Source organism: Pocillopora damicornis, chromosome 10 (genome assembly GCF_964200805.1).
Source record: "Pocillopora damicornis chromosome 10, jaPocDami1.2, whole genome shotgun sequence".
Lineage (NCBI taxonomy): Eukaryota > Metazoa > Cnidaria > Anthozoa > Scleractinia > Pocilloporidae > Pocillopora > Pocillopora damicornis.
In genome coordinates this window covers 16,354,378-16,378,795 of record NC_142679.1, presented here as the reverse complement: position 1 = coordinate 16,378,795, position 24,418 = coordinate 16,354,378, and the positions used below count along the sequence as shown (strand labels likewise).

Genomic DNA, 24,418 nt, shown 5'->3' with positions numbered 1-24,418 from the left:
CCTCCTTCCGTTGTGGCTTGGGTTAGATTTTCAAACCCTGCGGCTCTCTACAAGTGTTTATCTCGTAGTTCCCAACTTTTCTCCCTGGTTATATTTCAATTAGATCCGCAAAAATTAGACAGATGGTCACCTTAGGAAGGATCACTGTTAAATTCTAATGTTGTTTAGTTTAATCTGGACACTAACTTACGTGAAAAATTATCTTCGATTCATAGTAAAAGTGTACGAAGACAACCTGATCAACGAAATTTCACCAAGAACAACATTAGAGTGGTTAGCTGGTGAAACTGAAGAGGGTTTCAATGGTTTCTGGGTAAAAATCTTTAATGGCGAACGACCTCAGAAACCTCTCGTCAGCTTACACAACAAGAAACTGTGCATTCGTCAGGTAATCGAGGGACCTGAGAACATGGCACCTGTTCAGAACGATCAACCGCACGACGGAGAAAAGTTTGGCTTCAAACCGTTTTGGTTGTCTGTGGCTGGAAGGTACTCTCTCAAGTACGTTGCCATGCTAGGAGACAGAGAAATGACTTCCATGCAGTTTGAGATCAACGTGAAAGGTAAGAGACTGCTTCTTAAAACCGTAAATGTAAGTTATGTTAGAGGTTAAACCAAAGTTATCGCAGTAGCTAATTAGAGAGGAAAAAAAATACCCGAAAGAGCTAATGTAAAAGTAAAAATAAGCAGTTTGCCTAAAGCTCGGGAGAGCTCGGGAAAGCTGGGGAAAGCTCGGAACCAAACCACAATTGGTTTTCAATTTTGAATCTGAGTGTTAGAGAAAGTGTCGCGCGTTTAATGGAGTAATTACAGAGCGAAGTTGATTGAAACCAATGCAACTCCGGATTAATTTCGACACTCAGTTGATTATTACTCACAGGAAAATTTAACGAGTTAAGTATGGAGGGAGAGGGGAAATAGAATCATTGATGAATTAGCATCTCGTCCAGGAGAAGAAGTAATATTTCTGTTGGCTTCCTGTTGTGATAAGTGAGATATTTTCCAGCAGCACTCAGCCTCTTCTCTCATTCAACCTTTATAGCATTTCTTTGTTCTTGCTGTATCCCACTCAGGGTGGGTCAAGGCCGAAGGATGAAACGTACTTCGTTATTTTTGCCTCTTTGCAGCTAATATCGCATCCTACTTCAAGGTGACGGAACCGTCAAGCAATGAAACTCCACAGCTCACCCTGGGAGAGCCAGAGCTTAAGTTCAAACTCTCGTTTGTCGACAGCAAGAATAACGCCGCTACTAGGTTCAGTTCAGGAGAGTATGTCAAATTAGTGGTGTCGTGCCCAAATATGGAAGTGCAAGGTGTCAAAGACAAATACAAGCCGAACAACGACGGAGTGCTCGAGGTCAGCGGTCTCACGCTCACTCCCAGTGGCTTGGGAAAAGTTCATTATGGACGCGATCAACTTATCAAAGTAGATGTCACAGGAATAGACTTCGTTACGTTTCCAGTTCGAATAAAGGCGGGTTAGTGGTGGAAAGATTGTTGTTTTTTTTATGGTTCTTATTTTGCTTAAGCGCTAGACACACAGAAGTAGTAACAGAGTTAATCGTTGTAAAATTTCGTTTAAAAAACCATGAAGATTCCATATTCTTGTTTCCAGACATTCTTAAATGACGTTTTTTTTGTCATAGAGAGCCATTACCGGTACTTGTGAACAGATTTAAGGTCTTTCACACAAAGTAGCCAGTGGTTTGATATTTCATTAATGTAGGGGGAAGTCTTGGAAACTTGTCTTCTTGTGGATATCCACATTAACTTGAAGTTGTTCTTTGCAGCAGACTGCGCTATTGAGAAAGTACCTCAAAAAAAATCCTGTTTTAACTCCAAACAAACTCATTACTGTAAGCGGTCAGCTTCAGTGACGGAGTCCACTTTAAGTGTGACAGAGTGTATTGGAGTTTTAACAGAACTCCGTTTTCAATCAACAACGATAAGTTGCACTTTTCAAGTTAATCGCGTTTAGTCGCAGGATTGTAACTTCGATAGTATCTGAGCAACATCGCACCTACCCCTCCCCTAACCAAACTTTAACCCTGGCTGTTGGCTGGCTGTTGTTGGGTTAGTGGAAGGGTAGGCGCGCAGTTTCTCAGATACTGACATTCACCCGTTACCTCTTAGTGATTTTGTATTTCTATTTTCCAATATCAGGTCAACCACAAAGTGTTAAACTTCCTCAGTTCGAAACGACAGAAGTTGCAAACTACGACGAATTTCCCGAGTTTGTTCTTCAAGTACTGGATCAGTGGAATCAACCTTGCTCCGTGAGTGACAAGAGAATGAAACTCCATGCAGATTGCGAGGCATTCGTTGGGGGCCCACATCTCGCAAACATAGAGCACGGTCAGGGTAGATTCTCTGCTGTTAAAGTCAAACTCCCCCCTGGCAAAGCACCATGTACTGTTAAAGTTAAAATATCACTTGTCACTGTGGAAAGCAACAGGCGTAAACTCACTGTGAGCGAAGTTTTGAAGGAATTAAAACAGTTTAACATAAAAGTTCTTCCGAGCACTTTGCCTCATAGAGTGTTAGTCTGCGAAGGAAACCAAAATGGATTAACAGTTACCAATGGAGTGGAACCTAGGGAGAGGCGAGACTGTTTAGAGTTAACGGTTCCTGCGGGGTCCATCATCAAGGGACTGTTCTTGAAAGTGTTCGATGAAAGTGGGAAACTGCTGGATTCTGATGGCTTGAAATATTTGGATCTCAGAGTAACCACAACGTGGAGCGGAGAGGTAAGATAGGAGTGCTATTTGGAAAACGTTACTTACACACAGTTGTGAAGAGCAGGTTTCAGTGGAGTATCCAAGTAATCACAACGGCCAACCAAAGCAAAATTCAACATCATTATGAGCCAATGAGAAGTTAAACTACGAAAGGCAAACTGCTTGAAGCGCGGAAAAAACACGAATAAACAAATTGCAATAGGTTTCAGTATTGCATCTGTTTGGTGGAAGGTGATAGGAGTCTTTTTTGGACTATTCACAGAGCAAAGTGAAGCAAAGCCAACTCAGTCTAGGATTACTTTTAATCTCAATTGAAAACTACTGCAAAGGTTGTTTATTTGCCATCCATGTAAATCGTCTGAATTATTATTTTCCCTTAATTTTCCTAATTTTAATATTTGTCTTCCTTAATGGCCTACCGTGTGACATGAAAATTTTTCGGATTGGCAATTTTTTTGTATGTTTTGGGAAAATGTTTTGTTTTGACTTTTTGCTTGTGGAAAGGTATTTTTTTCGGGAATCAATGACATTATGGAATTTTCCCCAAATTCGAAGCGAGATGAACTCGTGGACATACTGTGCCGCATAAACGTGAACTTAGAAGATAAAGTTATTTTACCATAAGCCAATGATTCCTCGATTCCAAGAAACAGAAATAAGCCGTCAGCCCCACATAAGTTCTCATGCTCTCCCCAGACTCCTAAAGCCGGACTAACGCGGCGAAATTTGCTCATCGAATCCCCGCATAAATCGTTCCTATGTTTCCTACATACACTAGTAAAATGTTTTTGGTAAGGTTTTCTGTTGGATTTAACGAAAAGTTTCAACTAGCCAGAGAACCCTTGTTACCTTAATCCAAGTTATTTGTTGTGTACTTCCAAGGTACCGAACAAGAATCTTCCATACTTGCCTGACTGTCCTGCATCCAATAGCGCCAACAATGCCTATGTGCATAACGTCGAGTGCGTGTGTAGCGAAGTTAGATGTCGAACGCAGATCAGGATCAAGGCTCTAGCGGGTAAGTTGACCTATAATGTGTAGGAAAGGCAAACAGTTGGGTTCCGTTACCTCAAATTGTGTAGCCCTACGTGATGTAGCTAGAGGCGGTGGTGCGTGAGAGAGGGGGTTTAATGGTTTTTGTTGGTTTTACCATTTTCAGCCTTTGTTCGCCAGTTCAACATTCAATTTAAAAACAAATCGCCGATGATGTTGATGATACTACTAGTCATGATTATGATAATTATCATAACAAAAAGTAATTTGTAAACGCCCCGTTATTTTGAACTTGCCGTTAAATTCCCTCACCCAGTGTCCATTAAATACTTAGCTTTCCCAAGAGATACTCCGGGTGTATTGAGCTACCCCACCCCTACCCCTGCCATCCCTAGCTGCCTTCACATCCCGGTCGTGTTTGGGATGTGACGAGAGTCCGAGATCGAAAATGTCGGGTTCGACTTCTCCTTTGAATTTTCCTATGCCCGACGCTCGCCAGAACTTCCCCCATAAATCGGGCACAAGAGAGATGATTCTTCAGTTGATTACTCTCCGTTTTCTAGTCTTGTTTCGTTTGTGTTAGGTCACTTAATTTAGTTTATTATGTATCTTGAATTAGGCGAGCCACAGAAATGGTTGTTCTGTTGTGAAACAAATTCGTTGGAGATTGAGTGCGACAGCAAGAAACAGCTGACCCAGAAGTTGAAAATACAGCTTAAGGATAATCTGGGCAACTCTGCTGAATGTCCCCCGGATGTAGAACCGTTGGTGTCTGTTGAACATTCGCCAACCAGAAGGTGAACCATCGTATTTGCTTGTAATCTCGCCCGAGTCTGCTTTACTTTTAATAAGTGATCAGTCATAAGGGGAGGGGTAGGGATGAAGGATTTGGGGTGCGTCACTTTAAAATTTACCTGATTTCCCCCCACAGACTCTTAAGTGTTCTGATGAAACCCCCTCATTGACAGTCCATTCCTGTAAACCCCCTCTATAGCCTGTTAGCGACGACTGATTCCCTCCTGGAAACCATCCTCCCACCAGGTGATACATTATGACTGGACTCTAACGTCGTCGCAGTAACGTCTTCTCTCCCTGCTTGGTGGAACTGCTAAGATTCTATAAGATTCTAGTGCTGTCGTTTGTCTCACGATTTAGTCACTTTCGATGTGGATCGCGAGGATTCGACTGCAGCAATGCTTGACATGTTGCACGGGTAAAATGAGATGTTACCCCAACAACAGAAACAGTGGAATAAATATCCCGGTAGCATGGATCTCCATGACCTAGAAACACCTGAATGGGAGAGCTACACCAATGAAGGAACACAAAATCGTGATGAGCCAATTACAACAGCTCAAAACCAGCCAATCACAGCGGAGCATAATGCTTCGCCAGTTGACGAGTGAATAGTCGACCTCTTTGGCCGAAAAAGTTCATTTGCATTCAGAAGAAACGTCGCTATCTTCATCGAAAGCGACTTAACCTGGAGGCAAACGATTACACTTAAGTGTGATCGTAGTATTTCACTTCGATTAATTACCCACAACCTTTTTTAACTATTGGTCATTTTGTTTTCCTTCTTTTAATTTAGTGGAGGCACCGCTATTTTCATTGGAAACCTGATCTTGAAGGGAACGGAATTTGTGTTCAACAACGACGCGACAATTTCAGGCCAGCACGGTGTTGTAACGATGTGTGTGAGTGACAAGAATGGGAGGTTCACTAGGGATACTCAGAGAATCAATCTCAAACCAGGTGAGAGGAGATGTGAGTTACAGAAAAGTGACAAAAGGGGTTCGAATGAATACGAACTAAGAGTTCCTTGACTAAGAGGTGGAAGAAAGAAAGCAGAAGTGAGACGTGCCATTGGTGAATTCTGCTTGAATTTTTATATACCAAAATAACAGCCGAGTTCTTCTCTTAATGATGAATTCATAAAAGTAAATCTTCAAATTTTCATGAGAATCAGAATCAAACTCTTGAAAATATGTGATTCAAACTTGTCTTTCTTAGGATTAAGTATGGCTATAACCGCAACTTCCCTCCCTAGCCAAGATATTCCACCTACCCTCAGCAAAGATATTTCCTTTTAAAAACTTTGGGGATTTGGTTGTTCAATGAACTCGTTATGATTCATGGATGTCGGATGTGGCTTTTTAAGAAGAATTTTAAAAAATGATGCCTATGTGACTGCAGTGACTATTCGGCGAAGTATTTCAGTTTTTCCACTGATTAGCCTGGTTTTGGCTGTCGTGTTAAAAATGGTTTTAGCTGCATATCCCTTATTTGTCGTCTTGCTATTTCAGGTGCTGCGCATCACATTGAGTTGAAAAGCCAAGCGTTTGATGATCCCTCGCAGAAACACGAACACACAGCCAAGCTTTTCTCGAACTGCTTCTTCAATGCTCCTATCCACGCCTTCGTTTGCGACAGGTCAGGGAACAAGACAACCATCCGTACGACACTGAACTTGTCCTGGGTTCCAGCCTCTTGTGGAGTTCTTTTGCAGAAGAAAACTCAAAGGGGTGAGGCGGTGTTTGAAGCGAATACACTGAAATGTGGCAGCCGAACTGGTGACCAACAGGTTAAACTGAAAGTGTCCAGTCCAGATCACAAGAACTTAGGGGTAAGAGTTTCAGCGTGAACTAAAGTATATTGATTTCTGACACTAACATTAATGGCAGCCCGTCTCTTTAAGTACTAATCGTTAATGCTTGCCCTATCGGAAATATTGAATCCTTAAACAGAGTTAAGAAAGATATTAAGGCTTTTTTCTTTGCCAAAGTTTTAAATCATTTGCATGCATATTTTATGTTTCTATATTTCTTAGCTAGCAATTTTTTTAATTTTTAGCGTTAATATCTAGGTGTAGCTGAATTTTTAGCATTATAATGCGTAATTGAAAATTTTTTCATCGATAATTGTGCAATTTAAGCTAAGAAATTATTGTAATCCTTCTTTCTCTTCAACAAAATCTTCCCTAATTTCGATATATGTAAGTATTTTTGAATTTGTTCATTTAATTTTTCGCTCGTTCCTTCTTCCTTTCTTTCATCGACCTATTCCTCCTTTTCCTGTTTTGAAGTATTCATTGTTTAATTTTGCAGGTTGCAACTGTTACAGCGACTTTGGAAAAAAGTAATCGAGTGAAAGCTGTTGTGGTCCAGGTAATCGCTGATCAAGAACTGCAGGCCACAGGGTGTTATCCAGTGTTAAAGGTATGCACTTCATGTTTTTTGTTTGTTTAGCTTTATTGTTCCGTATGATTGATCGGGCAAACTCGAGCGATCCTCTTGACCAAAGAAATACAAAGCTACAACTAGTCGCGACTTGGCCACCCGCGTTTTTCCCGCTCTTTTGGCAGTGTACCTGTTTATAGTTTGAGTTCTTATGTCGATTCCTTGTTTTCTATGAAGGTCGATTGCCAAACAGATGATGGAGTTCGAGTAGATGCGGTCAACCATCTCAACCTCGAAATTACTCGTCCAAACGGCAGCAATGTATCTTCTGTCTACCGGAAGCCCACACAGGACAGGACAGGCACGATCACCTTTCAATCAATCGCAAACCGTTATTTGGAGGAGGCGGGGCGGTGGTCAATCATCTGTCAGTTTACCGAGCACAGAGATAGGCTTAAATCCGTGCTGTCGCCGGCTGACCACGTGATTAGGAGTAACCCAGTTTATTTTGTGGTACAGCCAGGTACGAGCATCGCGATTGAACCGATTTTATTTCAGATTTATGATATATGTTGCATTTTTTTGTCGACATTTTTGGCCTTAACAAAGCTGGTTGAATGAAATCAATAGTGACTTTTTCTGTATCTGTTTCTAGGCCCTGCTCAGAATCTTGTGTTGCGGTTTGCATCCGGTTCACCTGGGGTGATTACAGCATCATGCACTGCAGACGTCAAGGGCCGTACCATTCTTCCTCGACCTGCAAGAAGGTTAGTGGTGCTGAAGTAAGTCTGGCTAGGAATGGAAAACTCTGTTTATGGCCGTTTTTATTTAAGGGAGAAGGTACTTAAGTGAAGTCATGCGTCGTACTTCACATAGGCTGAATGAAATTCAAAAATCAACTTAGACGGGAAAATTAGATGCTCTCGACGATCTTAATTCCGGCCAAACTTAATTCATTTCCTGTGGCTTCAGTGAACCTTGAAACTACAATAATACTGTGTTTAACACGTGGTTAAGCGTGCTGTATAAATCGAAGCCACTTCGGTGCCGTTAATACCGGCTAAACCAGAAGTCAAAAACATCGTGGCCACTCTGAATTTATTCAGCCGTTTCAAATTAGTGTAATCCCGGCTTTGGCATGAATATAGTTCCCTGAATTCGATTCTGCTCTTTTGAGGCTCGGCATCTGAAACTAGCCTTTTTAAGTGTGAAATATGGATCCGTATCTGATGTCCCTGATGTCGTTCTTTTCTCCTGTAGCGGAGTAGAGGTTGTAGACATTGTAGCGGAGGACCTATACAGCAACATCGCTGATATCTCGATCGAAGTAAGCGTTACAATTCAACCGTCAGGGCCTGTACCCAAGGACGTGGTCCTTCCTGCTTTGGAGAACAAGCCGGTCCGAATCGCTCTCAGCCACGGTATGGCTAGGTTACCGAGGCTTACTCTCTGCAGTCGTGTTGGTAATCATATTGGGGATTATCTGTTGGTGTTCTCCGCCCCTGGTGTTCAATCACAGTCTGTAAAGTTTGCGTTTAGTACAGGTAGGTTCTTTTTTGTCTTGTTTACGTGGAAGGAGTTCAATTTGAGAAACGCCAATCAGTTTGTGGAAGCATATGCAACATTTTCTTTTGTCCGACCGCGCTGAGGCAACGTGCAATGAACGCCATGTTATTTTGAACTTGCTGCCAAATCCTTGACGTTATTTCTTAGTAATAGTAATGGTTGTGATGATGGTAACGATAACGATGATGATAATGATAACAGTCTTGTTAATTATGATTGCAATGATAACGAGAATAATGTTAATAGTAATTTTAATGGTGGTAATATTGGTTTTGATTCTAATAATGGAGGTATTTTCATCTGAGTGTAGAAAGTAATCCGTCCGGGACTGCGTTTGGTTGGTCCAGAAAACTTATGCTACCATCTCAAAGGGTTTTGTGATGTGAAAACTTAAGCTAAACTAAAGCTTATCAAACCTGTCTGGGTTTTTTTTTTTTTTTTCAATTTCACAGTTATGTTAACTCAACGATGAGCTTTCTATTACAGATGAACACATTCAGCGCATACAGAACGAGTTGCAGCCACTGAAACGGCAGATCACAGATAACGAGCATAAGGTTACAGAAGCTAAACGAAGGTTGACTCGGTGCCACTCGGAAGTGGCGACGGCACTCACCCCTGTTCAAAGTGCGTTCCGAGGAGAACCGAGGAGAAGAGACGTGGAAACTCTGCTTCAGACCAGCAGACATGAACTAAATCAGTTTGAAGCGAATCAGGCTAATACAAGACCAGCCATCATGCAGCACGGGCATCCTCCGGCGAGGATTCGTCAATACATTAAAGGTTTGTCCATATTTCGGATAAAGAGATAGGGTTGGGGGAGGGGACGTAACCTACATCTCTGCGCATTGGACTGGACGGGAGAGTTCAAGGTTGAGGAGTTCAGAGTTCAGGACAGACTAGCATCCCTTTTATCCAGGATAATTATGGTCAAGTTCTTTGACCCTAGAAGTGACTGGCAGCTAATCTCTCCTAACATTATCACTGCTGAATCAAACGTTAAAGTGACGAGAATACAGGAAATGATCACCAACTAAAGCTCTTGATTGTTACACTAATTCTCCTTTTCAGCACTCTAGGGCATGTATAGAGAACAGTATAGAGAATATGCACTCTGATGTTAAAATTTAATGAATTAATTTTTTTTCCACCCCTAGCCATCCTGGTTTTTCTGTGTATTTGATTTCTTCCCTTATAAGATTTCAATCTTACTTAATTACTACTTTGGAGGACGTAACCAAATTAAAGGAAGTTTTGCACTGCTTAAAAATGAGTGGTGAAATTCAGAGCAGTGAAGGAGGTTGCAGTCTTTTGGCAGCTTTTTGCGGAAAATTGGTGCATTGATCGATCGATCAGTTATCGCTTTAGTTACTGTTTTTCTTATTTTGTAACGTCACGTTGGAGCAACAAGGGAATCTTGGAAGTTGAACATTGTACGGAGACGATTACGATATATAGATTAAGACCAGCCATTGGTGTCAAAATTACTTCGCCGATGTTTTTGCTTGGTGATTGTTGATGAATTGATTTATCGATTCATTCTCTTAGGTGTTGTCGCTGAGCTTGCGTTTGTCTCTGACCCGTTACTTGCTCGCATCCTCTCGTGGTACCTTCAGTCTAAAATGTCAGTCACACTCACTTGCACCACAGAACAGCAACGGAAAGTCTACGACGCAGGGTGTCCGGCTTATTGCGAAGCCACATTATTGCCTTTCACTAAGAGAGACTTTGACGGAAGTGATGGCAAACGTCTTCCTCTTGAGCTTCCATCCCCGCCTTCTAACTATCGTAGCCCCATTGAATTCGCAGTAAATCTCCTTGAGTTTACCAGCGACAATGGTTACCTTCGCTCGACCCTGTTCTGGAACCTTCTGTCGAAGACAATAGTTGTCAAAGACCTTAAATCTGGCCAGGCGTACCGAGAACATGTCACCAGAATGAGGCAATCATGCCCCACGATTTTGACACGTGATGGGAACATGATCGCCTCCGACGGCTTGATGGATCCGAAGAGATGCTGTCCGCAGAGGTTAGAAGATTTGAAATTTGCCTTCGGGGCGTTACCTGCTAGGGAGACGAAGCATTACAGGGATCTGAATGAGAGATGTGAGGCGCTCGAAAGGCTTAATGCAACGGTGGTAAAATACGAGCGGGAAATGACAGATGTCCGCTCTAAAGAAGAGCAGCTGAATAATGCCAAAAAGAGTTTAACACCTCGTATAAACGATCTTGAAAGAGAACTTAAAAAACTGAGAACTCTTGAAAAAGAAAGGGACAACAGTGAACCGTCTGAAAAACGGAGGAAAAGATAACCATAGAGTTATTATTTCTCGCTATTGCTTAAAACATTTCTTGGTAAGCTTAGTGATACAGTTGGACAGATTGTCCATCGTTTTTACACGTCTCTGTGTAGTCTGTCGGTTGTATTTGGTGCAGTTTTTATGTCGGAATCTGGTGCCCTTACTCTTTTTTCATGTCTACCTTGGTTTACAGTGCACCGTTTTAAAGAAATCTTTATACAGTGACAAATCTGTGAAGCGTGTGTTGATATGCGGTAGAATCTTAAGTGTTTTTGGTATTTTGGTATTTCTACGGCTTCTTTCTTTTTAGCAAAGAGTTTCTAAAGTTTATTTGTCATTTTAGACATATTTTTACTGCTGGAACAAAATTTGTCATAAGATTTTTAATTGTTTGTGATCAGTTACGGAGGATACGTAAATGTTCATTGTATAAATCAAGAAAATGCTGAAGTGGGAGAAGAGTACACATTGATTTCTTCGTAAGGCCGACTGCTTAAATCGTTTTAGTTTTACTTTTTTCACATGATTAAGCCTTGGGTTGCATGCTTTTTGTGCAACCAAGTTGATACGGTTTAGATTTGCCTCGTTATGTTGGTGTGTTAATCAAGTTAGCTTGCAAAAAAAGTTTTATCTCGTAATAACCTGCGCCCAACGTCGACAAGTTTGGCAAAGTCAACCGCACCCAGTTCCAAAAGTTTAGCCTACGGTCTTTGACGTAGGATTTATCCATTGATCGTTTCTCTAAGAATTTATTTTAATGTAATGATTCGAGTAAGTTAATTTATTTTTATTCCATTGAAGTATTATTTAAAAGTACGAAATTATTGTTAGGTTTTATTTATTAAAGAGTTCAAATTTCCAGAAGGCATTGTTATTATTCGAATTGAAAGTGAAACTGTCCATTCTTTTTATTTGCGCTAGTTTTACAGGTATTGTCGGTGCAATCTGTTTTTCCTATCCTTTTTGCAGATTTGTAAAGACTTTGTTTGTTTTGTTTTGGTATACTTTGTGCTTAGTAATTAATTGTTATTCCTAAAATAATAAACGAAAATACTAAGAATAACAAGCCAAAACAGTTTGCAGGTCTGCGAAATGAGCAACGAGTTGTTACCAACGCGATTTGATCGCGTTTTGCGGCCGGTTGGTTTGGTTTCAGCCATTTGACTGTAATTAGAAATAGATGTATTTTACCCTTTTGACTGGTTGACTGAACACAGAATTTTTCCCATATTCAGAAGATTATATTGACATCTCCATTTTTCTTAAAGAGTTTTACAAGAAATTTTCAAAGTATTGAACAAAGTTCTTAAGTGTTCCAGCTTTAGGAAACTGCTATTTATTTATTGTTAGCTTAAAAAAATAAATTGTCATACGTGCGCGTGTTCAATAATAATAATAATAATAATAATGTTTATTTCTTATATTGCGCAGTCTAACATGCGATAATATGTGTTCAGTATTTTAAACGAGTTGTAATTTGTTGGTATTCGCCACTTTGGATTAAAAAACCACGAAAATGAGTTTGTCTGAAATCAACGTTTCTTTTACCTTTATAGCCTTGCCACAGTCAGAATTCGGACATTATGGTCCGTTTTTGGATATGCGCGTCCATTTTTTGACACCAGCTTCCGTTTTTGGACACTAACCTTCGTTTGTAGACACTGGTGTTCTTTATTAGACACTAAAAAAGAAACTAGCGTCTGTTTTAGGACACTAACTTCCTTAAAGAACACTGTTGACCACCATTTAGACGATAGATGAATATTGTTTAAAGAGCTTTAACTACAGACCCAAAGTTACGATTACAAACCCAAAGTTCGTAACGATAACTTTAGATTCTTAACTTTGCTTTCCTAGTTGTAATTATATCTTGTGTCAATAATGGGCTCCTGATTCCGTATACTGATCAACGATTTCGAATAGCATCGGCCGATTTCGGTTGTTTGTTAAATTTTGCAAGAGAGGCAAAACGATTGTATTTTTTTGTTGTTGTTGTTTTTTTTTCTTGCTTTGTCTTGATTTGGAGTAGTGTGTTGCAAATGTCGAGCTGGCGCTGCACTTGTAGTTGTAGTGGGATACCCTAAAATCGCCATTTGTAACCCCGCCTCCCTGATGCTCAGGCACTCGATTTCCGGTTGGTATCTCCTTTCCAGTCCATTTTCCGCTCAGCTGTAGCAACCAATCGTTGGATTGGTTTTTGGTCACATGAGCGTGGTATAAAGGTCAGTAGCAATCTTCATTAAGAACAGTGCACATGATTATCGAAGATGGCGAAAGTGGATGAAGAAGCCGTGAAAGTAAGTTGAAATGTGTAATTAAATGTGATTGAATCTCTAGCCCTCTTGTGCAGATATCCACACTTGCACTTAAGCTGCAATATTATATTATTACCTCACTAGCGTGTTCTTAGGAGAATAGTTACCTTTTTTTCACTTTCAACGAATCTTTCTAGCTAACCACGTGGTCCATGGCGGTAGCAATTTCACGTCAAAATTGTTTCAAAACAGTTTCACAAAACGACAAGAAGAACTAAAAAGAAGTGTAAGCGTTCAGAACTATCGAAATGTTCAGTTTTACCACTTCAAGAACGGAGCGCAAGGGATACAGAAACATAATTTTCCTAACAAGCTTTCGCACATCACAACCGCGTGTTTCAAATCGGTGGAATGATTAAATACAAACTTAAAGCGATATTACATGAGAAAGTTCGATTATTTTATCCGGTTTATGTATGAGGGGACTTTCCCACAGTGCAACAACGCTTTTGGGTGACATTTTCCTCTGTTTCCCGCACTTACGTATGGAGAGCGTGTGTTGATGTGTGTAGTTGGCGACGTTCTTGCTGTGGTCGCGGATGCTAAAATCCAAAACTAACCCGAATGGGGGCTGGTAACTGATTTACAATGAAATGCGTAGCAGCTAGAGGGGAGTTGTTTGTCAGAGTCCCAGCTAGTGATGACAAAAAGATGACGAGCCTGACATATCTTTGAAGTATCACGTTTTGTGTAGCTTCTCTGGAACAGTGATGTCGAATCGAGGCATTTGTCTGAGGCTGGTAAAGAGACGCTGAACAATTCCTGGTAATAATTTTTCACCAGTGCTCACGTCCTTTCAACAACTTTAAGGGTATTTGTGCCCTGGATTTGCAAATCGTTTAGTTTGGTGAAATTGTGAGATTGTATGTATCTCAAATTTTTTTTTCTTTCTCCATTTTTTTCCTTCAGTTAAGGTGTAGGACAATTACACTAGAGGTGGTCTTTGGCTATAAAAAATGTAACCAGCAATAAGGGACATTTTTCCTCAATGGTGAGCAGTATGTGAGTCAGTGATGAAAAGTAATCATTGTTGCTCACAATTAAATTGTTAATGTTCTTTGCTTGGTTTGTTATGTTTAAAAAATGCTTAATTAACCCTTAAAAAACCAAGATCTCATCAATGATTCTCCTTACTGTCTGCCAAACGACTCTCATCATTTAATTTGGAGAATTTGGTATCGGATCAATTAGTAATTCCAATATTTGATATTTTTTCTTTGTTCTCATCACTTGTCTGCATGGTATTTTATAGATGTAGTAACGAGAAATTCTGTCTTGATCACTTGTGAGATTTAAAGGGTTAATGACCATAGCTTTTTCTTTCCAAAGCATATGAAATTCCTGAAGTGCTACTCGGGAATTTTTTGAGCATGGTGGTTACTGTATGTAGAGTGATCATTCTCGTTGAAAAGTTAAGCTGATAAGTTATATATAATCAGGTGTTGATCTGGTGTTGATCAGATTGGCAGTGGTCAAAAGTTATCAGAATATGTTTGTTATCTTAGACATGATATCATTCTCAGAAATGCAGGTATCATTGATAACACAATGAGATGCATTTGACTTAGGAAAAATTGGCTGGTGTATTTCGCAAAGCATGTGATAGAATGATGATGCTTTAGACTAGAGTCTCTGAATGACACAGTCTTGAAGAATTCTTTGAACACTCTGACTATCACTGTTTAATGACATTAATATTTCTTTCTGATGGTAGTACCTCTATAACTTACAATTGACATGGCCATAAATGGTGTTGGTTTCAGGTCTCCACAAGTTAATGCATTTATATCTTACAACAGCTTCCAGGTATTTTGGACTTCTTTTCTTGTAGCATGGTAATTAGATGCAGGAACACACAGTGAAAATTTGCTTGGTGTGCATGGATAATTTTTGTGAAAGAATTTATTCATATAACAAGTTTTGTATGGAAATGTGTTTAACAAGTTCAAACTCATTTGAAGTTGTTGCAAGGGTAGAATAGAGATGAAATGAGTGAAAAAACTTGTATTGGAAGCAGCACACACTAAGCAGGTTGCTGCTGAGAGGGCTGCCTAAAACATATAAATGAGGCCCTCTTTGGCAAACTTCCAGAAGAAACCCTTTGGGTAAAAGCAAGTTATATCTGATGAAAACCCCTTTCTGACACCTCTTGTATGAGTGCCCATGTTGCACATTGAACGCAATTTTATTCTGAAATGACTTGCCACCTCTAGGTAACACACCATTTTAGAGAATGATACTTAAAATTAATTTGTGCATTTATTTGTTTCAGTGGCATGTTGATGAGGACCTTTTGTATCCCAGGTTAAGGTTGGTAGTAAAGTCTATGTATATAATCAAGTGTTTGGCTCTGTGAGTCCAGTACAGGTGGAAATTTTGCTGGGGAAAAGATGACCAAAACCATGCATTTTGGTTTCTGCAAGGGTTTTTTTTAATCATGCTGTTTTTGGAGCAAGATGTTTTATTGGCTATTTAACCCTAAAACTCCTATGAGTGATTAACATGTAATTTCTCCCCATAACATCCACACATTATCCAGCCTACACGTTATGAAAATACTCAAACTTATCAGGTAGAAGTTAGGAGTCTTGATCTAACACCAAATTCTTGTGATTTTTTTACAAGGAAATGTGAAGCAGCTAGAGGGGAAGATTAACTATGAGATCTTGGGAGTTAAAGGGTTAAAATTTATGATCAGTCATTACTAACAAATTTTTCAACTTTTGAATTCTTTGTTTGTGTGAGAAAGCACATTACCTGCCCATTGTTTATTTGGTATGAGCATCTGAGAGAAAAGAGTATAGGAATGTAGATACTCCATAAAATGTGTTTAAATGCCTCTGTTTAAGCCAGGTTAGCATACAAAATTTAAGGGTAAATGCTGGTATCAGGAGATCGTACTGCAATTAGAGCACAGTCTTTTACAAGTAATGTTGATGTTTTTGGAGAGTTATGATGAGAAACTTTCAGTTATCCCTGTCATATCAATGATGCTGATAAGTCACGTCAGTCTGATTCTCTCCCTGGACCATCCCTTTGAACTTGTTTCTTCATTCTACACTGTGTGACAAGCTGAAATGTCTCTTTCAGATGCTAAGGAGATAGAAGTGGCCAGGCAGATCAAGCAGCTGGTAGGGTGTGTACAAATCCCTTTTATTGCATGTTTTGTCTTTCCAGTGCTAATGGTTGTTTCAAGGTAATAGTGAGCAAAACAAGAACTGTTGCAGAGTGATGAGCAAAACTTTTTTCCCCATCTTATCGACAATGAAGAGAACTCTTTTGTCACTTTGTGACCAAGCCAAACCTCTCTGACTGCATCATATTCTTGTTTTTTTTGGAAATATGCACTGTCTACTGTCTAAAAATTTCTTTGAGCCTCAAGAAAAGAATGTTTCCTATGAAACTCGAACTCTACAATGAAAAGTCTGATTTACAACAGTCATTTTGATTTTCTTTTATTGCAGTTCACTTGTTGCCATTTGGCCACAGTGTCATGCTTTGTATGAGAAACCTCTTTTTGAAAGGTGATTCATCTGTGTTTGTGTTTTCTTTTCTTTTCTTTTTTTTTTTCCCAAATTGAATTTTTCAACCAGAATGATGATGTTTTGCCATTTTCGCAGTTTCCACCAGAAAGATTTCTATATCTTAATGTTGGTTTAATATCCTTGGATGTCTGACTGGTTGACAAGATTTACTTTATTTTTAATTTTTTTGAGTTGTGCTTCTACCTTCATTTGAACAAAGTTTGACAGACTCTTGATATGATTTTAGGCAAACCTTGGTTGTCAATGAAGATCAACAGTGTCAAAAAACAGGAACTGAGGTGAACACTCATTTTGATGCATTTCTTTTTGTTTTCTGTGGACTAGTGTGATTTATTGATGTTTTAGTCATCATAGTTGTGTAGGTGTGATGTTTTGACTGGAGTAACCTACTAATAAGCAACTGGCATGATGATTTCTAGCCATGTTCGCAGTTTCCACCAGAAAGATTCTGTCTTAATGTTAACTTATTATCCTTGGATGTCTGACCAGTTGCACATTTTCATGACTTAAGTCAAGTTACAAATCTTTTTATCATATATTTGACCTGGTATTTGCTTATTTTACCCTTTTAGATCTCAATGGAAGATAGATGTTCTCCATACAGGTAGCTGAAAGGAACAGGTGAGTTCATTTTGTAAGGTAGCATTTGTTGGGGCCAATGCTTTTGAGGGAATTTGTTTTTTAAGTTGTGTACATAGATAACTTTTTTCTACAAATTGTGTTCCATTTGGGTGGACTAGTTGTGTTTTTAACTTAAGTAGCCAGCTCTGAATTTACTGATTCATCCTTCCTTTCCCTCACCTGCTGGGAATTCTGATTGTGTAAAGACTTTGTTTGTCATTTCATTGGAACACAGTGTTTTTCCCCTTATGTACACAGTTACATTTTAAGGCTGTTTAGAGCCCATTTCTTGAAAGTCCTTTTAGTGGGGGTGACAAAGGCCTATTTTATATTGTAGGAGTAGTGTGGGTCTTAGCTCAAAAAACTAGTCCATTTGTTTTCTTTCCTGATATTTTAGCTGTTTGAATCTAAAAAAAACTATTATACAATAACTTTGAATGTAAACATGGCAAACAAAGAGCTGTTTGGGGCCAGTTACTACTAGATTGTTTGGGAAATGACTCCAGGGTTATGTAAGTGAACCTTGAAGAACAGTGGAACACTACTCAAAGCCAGGATGATGATAGTCAGCCTTGTTCGCAGTTTCCACCAGAAAGATCATTGCATCTTACTGATGGTTTTAATTCCTTGGATGTCTGACTGGTTTAGATGATTGAAAATTATGCTATTGGGATTTTCCTGCCACTACAAGATAATTTTTAAATTTGCTGATACCTTGTTTTATAGGCTCAAAGAGGGCTTATTACAAGGCAGAATACAAAAGTTGGTGAGTTAGGATTGATGTTGATAGAGGTTTTTTTTTTTGGCTGAATTTTTTAAAAAGTGTGGAATGATGTAAAAACTTTTTTCCCCATCCTATCGACAATGATGATAAACTTGCTGTCACTTTGTGGCAAGCCAGAACTGCCTGACCACACTGTAACCATTTAGTGCAGCATACTTGTGAGTGCTCACCCTGACATCTATGCACTTACATTTTTCTGTTTCAATTTCTTCAAAAATTTGTTGTTTGCAATGTTTGATTGGCTTTTTCTTGTCATTTAAAACTGTGAAAATAAAAACTTGCCTGACATGGGCAGTGTTTTCCCTTATTTCAAGTAGAACAGGTAAAGAAAGTTTCAAACTTGTAGAGCTATCCTTCTTTCTATTGAATTCTTGAGAATTCTAAGTGTTTTTAAGCAGTAATAAAAGGAACTGCAGATGGTAAATGTTACTGGTTACTGCCTAAAAAGGAGAATAAAGGAGAATATTGTGTGGATGTGCCTTGAGGTAGATGGCTTTCCTCACTAGGGGGAGAGAGGGTGAGTTTGCTGTTGTTTAGTTTCACTCCTGGGTAAAGAGGTGATGTCCAGTTTCTTGCTCAAGAGCACAACTACATACCCCCACACAGAGTACTCTAATGAAACTGTGCAACTTAGGAGTCTAGCTTGCTAGAAGGTCAAAGGTTGCACACTGTAGAAAAAGCAATCAAAGTCTACAGTATAGTTTTTGAGCAATTCATTTCCTGTGTAAAATTAATTCATTAAACTTTTCACCCTCTGCATGGCAGATTTTTTTTACCACTGGTATGAATGAACAATTCTAACCTGGAATACTTGAACTTACTTTTGTAGGATGAAACTTTTCACCAAAGGACAAGAGAGCAAGCTTATTGCTGTTTTATGTTATTATGTAGAAAGAAAATAAAATGGTTTAACTGTATTTAGATGTAAAATGGTTGATTTTTCGAGAGGAGCTTGTATTGCCAGCTTTATAAAGTCAATCAGCATCAGGTCCCTATTTAGGGTGAAGACATGCACAAAGAAAGAGCAAGTGAAATATTGTATGATTGCTTTTTTTTCTCATCTGCACTCTTCAAAAGGCTGGCATAGTTAAAGTACCTGTGCATATTTATGTGCTGAAGTAGGAGTGTTTTATGTATAGTTTCAATTTTTTGTTTTTGTTTTTGTTTGTTTGTTTTTTTTTTTTGTACCAATTGTTTTATTGTGCAGTTCAGCAAATATCAAATGAAATACTTCGCCTAATGGAGACGGTTTACTATAAATTGGGGCACTTAGATCCATTTCTTTTGTGGTTCCCGAATCAGTCAATTAAATTTATGTTTGCCGCAATGCGGTTCGACTTAATAGTGCATTCCAGTAGACAAACAAAACTACAATCCGATCACCTCAGTTGTGGTGACTGGCTCAACTCTAAGTTGTAAAATCATGCGATCTCTTAGTATTACAATAAGTATTTGTTGACTAAACTATTCGAGTTGCCATTCAAGGGATCGAAAAGAAGATCCTAATTATAGTGCTCATGAAATTGTGGAGTGGCGACTCGATCTTGTCTCTCAGTGACGCACGAATCAGTGACCTGTCAGCGATATCAAACAATCGAGCACGCGCCCCTTCTTTTGGAGGTATTCGGGATTGTATCAGACCTTGTCAATGACGATCCGGGAACTCCGTAGAACGCGACAAACATTTGTATAGATTAGGTCTGGTCGTAAACTAGGGCTCCCCCGAACCAGAAACTATATTCATATGATCAATATTAATTTTAAGTTCCATTTGAGCAATACATAGTTTAGTGGTAGACCTAAAGGGAACGGGGTCAAGCTCTCTCTGGCCATCAAAAAACGGGATGTTACTGTTACCCATTTTTCTGCACATTGCATTAATTTTTAAGTGTCTCATCTGTGGAAAGGAAAACAAGTGTTGGCTTTGATTTAAAAATAGTGTAATATCTCGGTTGAGAAGAGAATTCTGCAAGGATTCCTTTTGGGCTAAAACGATAATTTTTTCTAAAAGTTTAATTGAGTTTTCATTGCTGTGGCTGAACGTAAGACCAACGGTTTGAACACTTTAGATATCTTTCGGTAAACGAGCGGTTACCTGCCAGTCGATTTAGAAGACAGAGTGCTAAACGAAAAAAAATTCCCACGGTATTAACGAGCACTTTTCATCCAACTAATTCATTTTTGTTTCCTCTTCACCATATTCCCACCAATGGCGTAGCTCTATTTTCTGCCTGTAAACCCACACACAACCCACAATTCCTCCAATCGCTCTGACGAAGGGCTAACGCTCAAAACGTCAGCCTTTAAACTCTTTACGGTGGCTAATTTACGTTTTCAACTCGGTTGTTAACACTAATTTAACAAATACCTTCGTTGGTCATTGTCTCAGAATATTTTTCTGGTTCCTAAAGGAGTGTGTCTTGTTATTGGAATTTTTTGCGAACATGAGCATAAAACTGTGTCCAACTTGTGGGATAAAGACCGGAATAATGTAAGGGTTGTTTTCTGGTGCTGGAGTCGTGCGTCAGTTTTAATTAAAAAATTGCGTCGTGATCGAACTTGGCCATGATAGGAAACGAGTTGAAAGATTTGGGGGCGAACCGTTTTTACTACAAGGGACAAAATTGCAATGCGCCTCATTCCTCTTCGCCGCTCTTTTCCCTATGTGTTACGCCTAGCTTGCAGGTAAACGAAAGATTATCATAAACTTACATCATGTTGATAATGATTTTTCCTGAATTCTTTGCCTTTGTTGGTTTTTGTCTTTTGTCAACAACTGTTAAGGTTTTTATTGGCTATATCCTCCGAGATTTAGATTTACAAGATTCCGAGGTTCTAACTCGTCAAAAAGAAACTATCCGTTCTCGCGGACAACAACTACTCTCGAAGGCTTAAACTCAACTCTAGTATATGAAAGCTATGCGTGTGTCAATAAACACGCCCTTTGATGAGATAAGCAGTATTCGGTTTCAAGCTAAGTTCTAATTAAAAAATGAAAAAAAAAATATTCGTAGTGTTGAGTTCTTAAGGTTCGCAAGGTTCAATTTTTAAGGTTTACAAGGTTCAGTTCTGAGACTCGTGATCCGTTTCTTCAGAACAACCGATAGCACAAAATCTATGAGATTTTATGAGAAATTTTTTTCGGTGAATCTGTAGAGTCGTCTTTTAAAGTTGTTGCTAAAATGAAATATAACCTGAAAAGAACTCTGTCGCTGAAAACCAAAATTGTATATTTTCAGTTCCAAGTTTGGTTTTTGTCGCGACCTTCTTCGTTTGAAAAAGGAACAATCTTTCTTTCAATGATCTACTCTAAAATTAAAGTTGCATCAGGTATCGTGAATTTTTCTAAGGTACCCCATGGACTGATCTTTGTTGTCTTAATTAGTTTTTGTTTCATTTATTTATTTTCCTGACCACAAATCTCGCCATCGGCACCACAAATAGTGATAATATCCAAGTATTTCCTTCCCAAAGCATATTAAATATACATATTAGATATCGTTTCATTAAGTTTAGAATATAATCATATCACGGGCGACAAGAGATTAAAATCTGTTGAGGGCAAGTTCTCGTTGAGATTTTACCAGCCTTTATTTGTTTTGCGGGGTGTTCCTTTCTTTTCGGACATTACAGGAAAACCGCAACAGTTTCTTTTCTAGTTTGCCGAGCTAGCTTACAAATATTTTACTGATATCTAATTACCTCATTTCCTCGAATAAGCGCCCACGCTCCAATAAGCGCCCTCCCCCTAAGCCATAGTGTCAGAGTGTCAGGCAAGAGCCCCTCTCGAATAAACGCCCACATCTCCTCGCTTACTTTCTCAGATAGAAAGGATATGAGGAAAACCTGTTTCTATTGCCATTTTTTTAAGCCTCAACCAAAGAGGAATCAGTGCAAGAGAATGATAAGCGCTCCCCTCGATTAAGGGCCTTCCTTGCAATAAGCGCCCCTCCTTTGAGCTGAAATTTCAAATAAGCGTCCGGATGCTTATTCGAGGAAATACGGTATGTTGAAGACGCCTTTTCATGAGCTGTCGGTTTCGGTGAAGATTATCACCTTCACGTGAAATTGTGAACTAACTTTCTCTCACACGTGCCTTTTTCTTTAGCAAAAATATACTTAAACATGGGCATCATTAATTTGGTGTTCGTGACTGAAGCGTCACCGCTATCTCAAAAAGGTCCCATGAACTTAATGGCATTGTCTAAGTAATATGATTAGCAGGTTCACCCGTGGCACCTGTAACCTTGATGGGAAAATACCAGACCAGAATTGAAATGAGCACGTGATGAAGGGAGGAGTCTGCCACAGACTGAGTAAGTGAGTGATGTGTCTTGGACTAACTATGGAACATGATTATTTTAAGACAACGATTCCAACTGTTACAGTTCGACCAGACAACAAAAGACCATTTTTGCTTTGAGAATTCTTCCATGCTCTTTACTTGGTTAGTATCGAAGTCTTTGCAAGCTGCACTCCACAGATGACCATTTGAAGTTGAGCTAACCAGAAATGTTTGCCCCCAAATTTCATGCGACGGCAAATTTCTGTTCGGGCACTATTAAAAGCACAGAAGGTTCGGGTGTCATTAGGGCGTGTCGCGCGGCGATTCCCCGTGTCTGCAATATTTCAGCTCAATTTAATCTCCTTGGTATTAGACGAGTTAAAACATTTACGTCTAGATTATTTCATATTTTAAAATCTCCATATCGGATGTACGCGGACACCTGTCAAAGTTGAATGACACGATGAATTGTGTGTCCCTTTGCCGTGTTGATCGCTTTGGGCGTTTTCGTGCTAGTTTTGCCAGATCAACAGCTGATATGTTAAATTATCTTCGTTGTCTTTTTTTAATCGTGCAATCTAACTTGCTAAGAATGAGGGAAGGTTCATTTGGTGGCAAAGGCCTCCAGGATTCCAGCTGCAACCTGGTCGCTCTTGTGAACCGTCTGAGACAGATTAATTAGAGTTCAGTGTCAAAGTTCAGCCCTCCTCTTAATTTCCGTTCACTTGCGTTCTGAGCCATCCAGGGAGAATTCGTTCGTAGATCACTGGCCTCTCTTGCTCGGCCTTGTTCGCCATATATCAACTCAATTCCACGTCTAAATTTCTAGCCAACTCTTTTTTTGCGTTAAAAACATATTTCCTCTGAGAAGCAAACGTTGCTTTGAGGCATCAATCAACTATAACCCTGCATGACCTATTTCAAAACAACGCTGTCAATGCTACGATGAATTGCATGTCAACTGTATTGGCGTGGGTCTGACCTAACGTACAAAGTTTCAGTGATATTCTAAGGTGAAAGATTTGTGGACAGTTTGCACGTAATTCTTTCGCTTGTTGTGGTGTTGTTTAAAATCACCGAAGAACGACAGCAGTTTGGTTGAAAATAGTATTTTCTTTGGTTCTTTTGTGGAGGGTCATTAAAAAATTAAGGGTTGCGCGTGACAGGATATTGACAGGGTTTTTCTTCAGTTTTGTTTCACAATTTAGTGGCGGGTGTGCCAGTTTCTTTTAATATTTATGCATTCAGCAGCTTTAACAGTTCATAATTTTCAGTGGAGGGAAATTGATATAAGCTAGATATGTTCAGGTATCACTTCTTGTTTCCCGTTGAAACAATTTCAGAGAGATTTAGACCTATCGTCAAGAATGCTAACCGAAGTAACCTATTTAAGAAAGAGTAAATTAATCCTCCTAGACATGGTCCAAATGATGCGTGCTACCAGACCAAGATGTACAATCTTTCGTCCTCTCTAAACTCACGCGAAGCTTACGACAATTTGCTAGACGCGTGTCACATGCAAACCTAGTGAAGGTCAAGCTAACGATAGACAGTAATTAGGTGGTAGAGCAACGGAGCGCGGACTCCGATGGCCTAACCTTCGATGCCTCGAGCGAACTCGGAATTTTTGCTTCGTACCGGGCTCCGGTGACAAGAAGAATAGACGTCCATCTTTATTTCATGGCTTGTTTCAAAATCTACCATCTGTCGTATCCTTATGGGATAATTTTCAATTTTTGCAGACGTTAGCTTGATTAGGGTTACATCTTAATCTCGGAATTATGATAGAATCTCATCTTTTGAATTTAAGGTTCATCCCCTCAGCTGAAACAATCTCTAGCTAAGGAAACTTTGCAAGATAACCAAATATAGCATTCATCCCCTCAGCTGAAACAGTCTCTAGCTAAGGAAACTTTGCAAGATAACCAAATGTAGCATTATTTGTTGGTTGCTTGTATTAGGGTATGTTGCAAGGAATGGCGTGTCACAGATATGACAGTCTAGCAGATTTTCCCACGGTGCGAGATGATAAGGGGTTCGAGAAATGAGAAAGGAAACCATATGTAACCATATAAATCAATTATTTAAGTAA

General features: G+C 39.3%; 1 protein-coding gene, 1 long non-coding RNA gene and 2 other non-coding genes across 10 annotated transcripts in view; all 4 read left to right on the top strand.

The window, feature by feature from the left end:
• The window catches only part of LOC113679296 (structural maintenance of chromosomes flexible hinge domain-containing protein 1), a 26,119-nt gene extending 13,823 nt beyond the window's left edge, over positions 1-12,296 (top strand). For 2 of the 3 annotated variants that reach the window (XM_089185859.1, XM_089185860.1), the window contains exons 15-27: positions 216-563; positions 1,128-1,478; positions 2,164-2,747; positions 3,621-3,756; positions 4,351-4,528; positions 5,323-5,486; positions 6,038-6,357; positions 6,839-6,949; positions 7,148-7,433; positions 7,566-7,677; positions 8,171-8,454; positions 8,963-9,259; positions 10,025-12,296. In XM_089185859.1, coding sequence (XP_089041985.1) covers positions 216-563; positions 1,128-1,478; positions 2,164-2,747; positions 3,621-3,756; positions 4,351-4,528; positions 5,323-5,486; positions 6,038-6,357; positions 6,839-6,949; positions 7,148-7,433; positions 7,566-7,677; positions 8,171-8,454; positions 8,963-9,259; positions 10,025-10,788 — 3,935 coding nt within the window. In that variant the 3' untranslated portion in view covers positions 10,789-12,296. The remainder of the gene's footprint in view (positions 1-215; positions 564-1,127; positions 1,479-2,163; positions 2,748-3,620; positions 3,757-4,350; positions 4,529-5,322; positions 5,487-6,037; positions 6,358-6,838; positions 6,950-7,147; positions 7,434-7,565; positions 7,678-8,170; positions 8,455-8,962; positions 9,260-10,024) is intronic. The other variant, XM_089185861.1, reaches the window with a different exon arrangement.
• A 696-nt stretch (positions 12,297-12,992) lies between these two features.
• On the top strand, positions 12,993-19,368 carry LOC113679342 (uncharacterized). 5 transcript variants are annotated; one of them, XR_016180662.1, is made up of 10 exons: positions 12,993-13,073; positions 14,006-14,082; positions 14,855-14,897; positions 15,364-15,401; positions 16,182-16,222; positions 16,556-16,615; positions 16,863-16,914; positions 17,209-17,257; positions 17,984-18,023; positions 18,871-19,368. It is a non-coding gene; the product is annotated as an uncharacterized LOC113679342 (long non-coding RNA). The 5 variants fall into 5 exon arrangements; XR_016180659.1 differs by having other exon boundaries at positions 16,182-16,227; XR_016180661.1 differs by having other exon boundaries at positions 12,999-13,073; positions 14,001-14,082.
• On the top strand, positions 14,695-14,766 carry LOC113679352 (small nucleolar RNA SNORD52). The gene has a single exon (XR_003446990.1). It is a non-coding gene; the product is annotated as a small nucleolar RNA SNORD52 (small nucleolar RNA).
• LOC113679353 (small nucleolar SNORD12/SNORD106) lies at positions 18,077-18,177 on the top strand. The gene has a single exon (XR_003446991.1). It is a non-coding gene; the product is annotated as a small nucleolar SNORD12/SNORD106 (small nucleolar RNA).
• Positions 19,369-24,418: the final 5,050 nt, after the last annotated feature.